Source organism: Theobroma umbraticum, unplaced genomic scaffold (genome assembly GCF_002168275.2).
Source record: "Theobroma umbraticum cultivar Fairchild unplaced genomic scaffold, ASM216827v3 scaffold_20.0, whole genome shotgun sequence".
Classification (NCBI taxonomy): Eukaryota; Viridiplantae; Streptophyta; class Magnoliopsida; order Malvales; family Malvaceae; genus Theobroma; species Theobroma umbraticum.
In genome coordinates, this window is record NW_018397266.1 from 7,277,481 (window position 1) to 7,281,455 (window position 3,975).

A 3,975-nucleotide genomic window follows, 5' to 3' on the forward strand; every position below is an offset into this window, starting at 1 on the left:
TATGAGCGTAAGTTGGTGCAAAAACTTTTAATTATTAAATTGTCAAATTGGTTATTGATCTTAAAAGAATGAAAAAAAAAAAAAAGGAAATTTGATTCAACATAAAGTATATTAATTTCCATTTCAAAAAATTAAATATAAATTCGCTTTCGTTTACAAGTTGTACATTATAAAAAGAATGAAATATATTTAGCTGTTACAAATAAAAAGTGATTTCAATGTTAATCCACGAACTGATTTTGTTAGAAGAGTTGTTTGAAAATGGCTTTGATTATTATTATCAATCAAAAAATAGCTAGAAGGGTCACCAACCAAAACTGAAAATGGCCTGGCAAAGTTTAGCCATCACATACCAAGTTAATTATTCTGGAGTTATCTCTATCATTGTCACTTGAAAACCAGAAAACGATTATGATAGAGCAAGGAGAATGCCAGTATTTACTTGCTCAATTGCCTATATCAGGCTCTACTACATGCTTGTCCTTGCTATTTCTTAACTCTAACTAGCTTAGCCCATGATCCACAGATGTTGTTCAATTTGTAACTGCATAATTGAATGGTGCAGCCCAAATCAAATTCAGTGTGGATCATTCATTGTTGAGTCCTAGAAAGGATATCAGCGTACTGTAGCCTCTACTTGCATCCAATATATTACCCCCAAAAAGAAAAAACCGGTTCACAAAGCATTCAACTATGCATGGCTTGCTCACAAAGAAAAAATGATGATAAAAAGGAGCAGCAAATTCATTGATTTTTTTTATCCAAACAAAAGTTAACATGTTCTTCAAACAAGAATGGTTAAATTAAGGAGGTAAAACTTAAAGATGCAGTTGAAGCATAATTTTAACATTGTTCCTATTAAATCCCTTCTTTGTATGTACATACAGGATTAGAATTAGTGAACATAGACTCTGCGAAATAGAAAAACTCACTCCATAAGACCAGATCATTACAATGAAGATTTAACTACAACTAAGCACGCATATTTACTGGGAACTTATGATCCTGATAATTTGTTTTTGGGGTCATGCAGAAAATATAGGGAGACAGCCAGGTGGATATATAGTGCTAAACATGCAGTAACATAAGTAGTGTACATCTCCCTAACATTACGAATCTCTGCCTTGCAGAATTAAACCTGACTAGTACCTCTTGATTAACACCATTTGGTTACAGAGATCTTCCAAATAAATCCAAAGATTCCAGGAGTTTCTCATCCAGTTATGATATTCATTTCTCCACTCGAAGTAATAGGTTGACTTTACAATGCCCTTTCTTTCTTTATCAGGAACTTCAACTATACCAATCTAATCTATAAAATGGTTCTATGATAAGTAGCAGTTTGTTAGGGCCATGCATAACAGCGTTCATTTGGCACCATATTCAGACCTTACATTGGTTACCTATTGCCCTAACCAATTGTAGTCAAAATTCATTGCCAATTGAATACCTCAAGTCTAGAAATCAATTACTTAACAAGTGTTAATAGACTCAATATCTAAATAAATGAGAGAGACAGAGAGAAGAGCGAGAAATATCAACAATCAATCCAATCATAATTAAACTGACTGATGAGGAATCAGGAACCTCTACATGATTTAGTGGGCATGGAACTTGCTAAAAATTGGACCAAAAAGGGTGTTGGAACATCTAATCGATTACACTAACTTCTCCGATCTGTCTTGAGGCCTCCCTACAAATTGGCTAGCTTTTCATTTAATTTCACAAAGACTGAAGGAAGATTGTAATATTACCACATGATTAAACACCCACCTTACAGAAGTTAAAAATGCCCACGAATCAAATAAGCCAATCAGTTATAATAATATTGTGGGAATAGTAATCCAGGTTGGCCTAATAACCACAAATCATGAACTATGCAAGAAAGCAATATATAATCATATGTTCGCAGTTGTTAAATTGTGTTTTGAATATGGTTTCTCAACAGTCTTTGTGGAAGAAGAAGACTTGTAGCTGGACATAGTTCTGCATATTGCAGTTCTATGGGTTGAAAAATGGCCTTTTCCTCTTTTAAGGCATTGCCCCGAACATCATAATGTCCTACCTGTGGAAAGGCTAATTTCTTATATCTTTGCCTAAAATTTCTAAGACCATATATACTTCTGTGCTCCTATGAATCACAATCTAAGCATTGAATAAAAGTTTTCAAATAAGAGAGAAGGTCCTTAAGGTTCCGATAATTGAATCATACAAAATCAAATCTGAGGATAGTTAGTTTCTGTTTAGATGGAAATAACTACTTCAATGAGTAATTTAACATTATTTTGATGAGCTCAAAGACTTCTTAATATTTCGAAGGATACTCCACATAAAAGTGGATATAAAGAAAAGAATGATACCAGTAACAATGGCATACTTGAGACCCATGTTCACCAACAAGTTTACCAGAAGCCCAGCCAATACAACACCAAAGAAATTGGCTGATACAGCTGACCAGAAGGGCATATCAAGAATAGAAGCTATGATGGCTCCAGTCCATGCTCCTGTTCCAGGGAAAGGAACAGCCACAAAAAGCATCAGCCCGAGCCATTGAAATTCTTCCACGGGACCAGCCTTCTCTTTGGCCTTCTCAAAAATCATGTTAAGCAACCCAGATGCGGACTGGTTCCTTCCAGCAAGAAACGTAGCAAATCTCTTCAGGTAAAGTATAATGAAGGGCACAGGAACCATATTCCTGCAGTCAAATAATAAAGTTTGCAAAATTTTCAGCAACTCATTAGTTTCCAAGATAATCATGCATGCCAAACTAGTTACTAAATTATACTATCTAATTGTAAGCACACCCATTACAATAGATATTATAAAAAAAATGCTATCTTGGCATAAATTTTTAGTGACGAGCATGCATTCTATGGAAAGGGGCAAACAAATAATACCAGTAAACTGGTTAAAATTAAAATTTGTCATAACGATAACGTGCCCATACTCTTAAATTTTTAAACATGAACCAGAAATGAACTGAACACTGATAATATCCCGCATTAACGAGAAAGAAAATAAGGCTCACCCAAGAATAGATAAGATTGTCAAGAGTGTAGGCTTGAGTTGCATCCAGTAACCAACAGGTATAGCACCACGAAGCTCAAGAATAGGAAGTGTGGCCAGCGTAAACACCACAGCCTCATCGGGCCAGCCCGAGCCACGCAAAGCACTAGCAATCTTGAGGCCAAAGCTGGAAGCTCTAATGGAATCAGCAGCAGCAGCAGCATTAGCATCACCAGAAGCAGCAAACCAAACTAGAGACAAGGAAGCCCAGAGCACAACCCAGAAGAGGAATTTCACTGGCTTCTCCTCGAACGAAGGCAAAATTTCCTCTTCTCTGCTTGTATGAGCTGTATCAAGAAACCCATTTGAGGAAGCCCTTGTTATAGTCAAAGGAAGAGAAAAATGCTGCCAGTTTTGAAACTTTGACCTGGACAGAAATTGCTTGCTACGAGTAGAGGGCGAATGAATTTGGGTGGGAAAGATTCTGGGAGTGGTTTTCCTCAAAGAGGGTGCTAATACCAGTGGCGAAGTTGCAGCTGATGCCGATGCAGCCATTATGAAAATAAGAAATTGCAGCTAAAAGAACTTTCCTTTTACCTCCATCAATGACAGCTTAAAAGGGTTTTAAACAGGAGGGATTGTGAGACTATTGCCAATAGGAGTAGCATTTTTAAATCCAATCTGAGAATTTGGTAAGTTGTTAGACGGCAGAACCAGGCCATAAACAAATGTTGGAAAAAGTATTCAGACATGCCAACAAGGCTGCCCCGCCCTTAGGCCTTATCAAAGACTTGATAATGGGTTAGCAAACGAAATAGACTTAGATGATTTGCCTTGGAAATGACCGGCATCCTCGTGACGGTTACGCATCAGCCAGCAGGCATTACCAAACAAAACAGGGAGGACTAACCAAAGCTATGCTCCCAATTTAGGAAATACTTCCACTATACTAGATAAGCTTAGGTTTTC

At 36.9% G+C, this 3,975-nt stretch overlaps 1 protein-coding gene across 1 annotated transcript; it reads right to left on the reverse strand.

Annotated features, from left to right (window-relative positions):
- Positions 1 to 2,236: 2,236 nt before the first annotated feature.
- On the reverse strand, positions 2,237 to 3,975 carry LOC110423295 (small multi-drug export protein). Its single transcript, XM_021437481.2, has 2 exons — positions 3,029 to 3,975; positions 2,237 to 2,695 (listed from the first exon to the last, which is right to left on the reverse strand). The coding sequence occupies exons 1-2, from the start codon at positions 3,559 to 3,561 to the stop codon at positions 2,281 to 2,283; spliced, it is 948 nt and encodes a 315-aa protein (XP_021293156.1). The 5' UTR covers positions 3,562 to 3,975; the 3' UTR covers positions 2,237 to 2,280.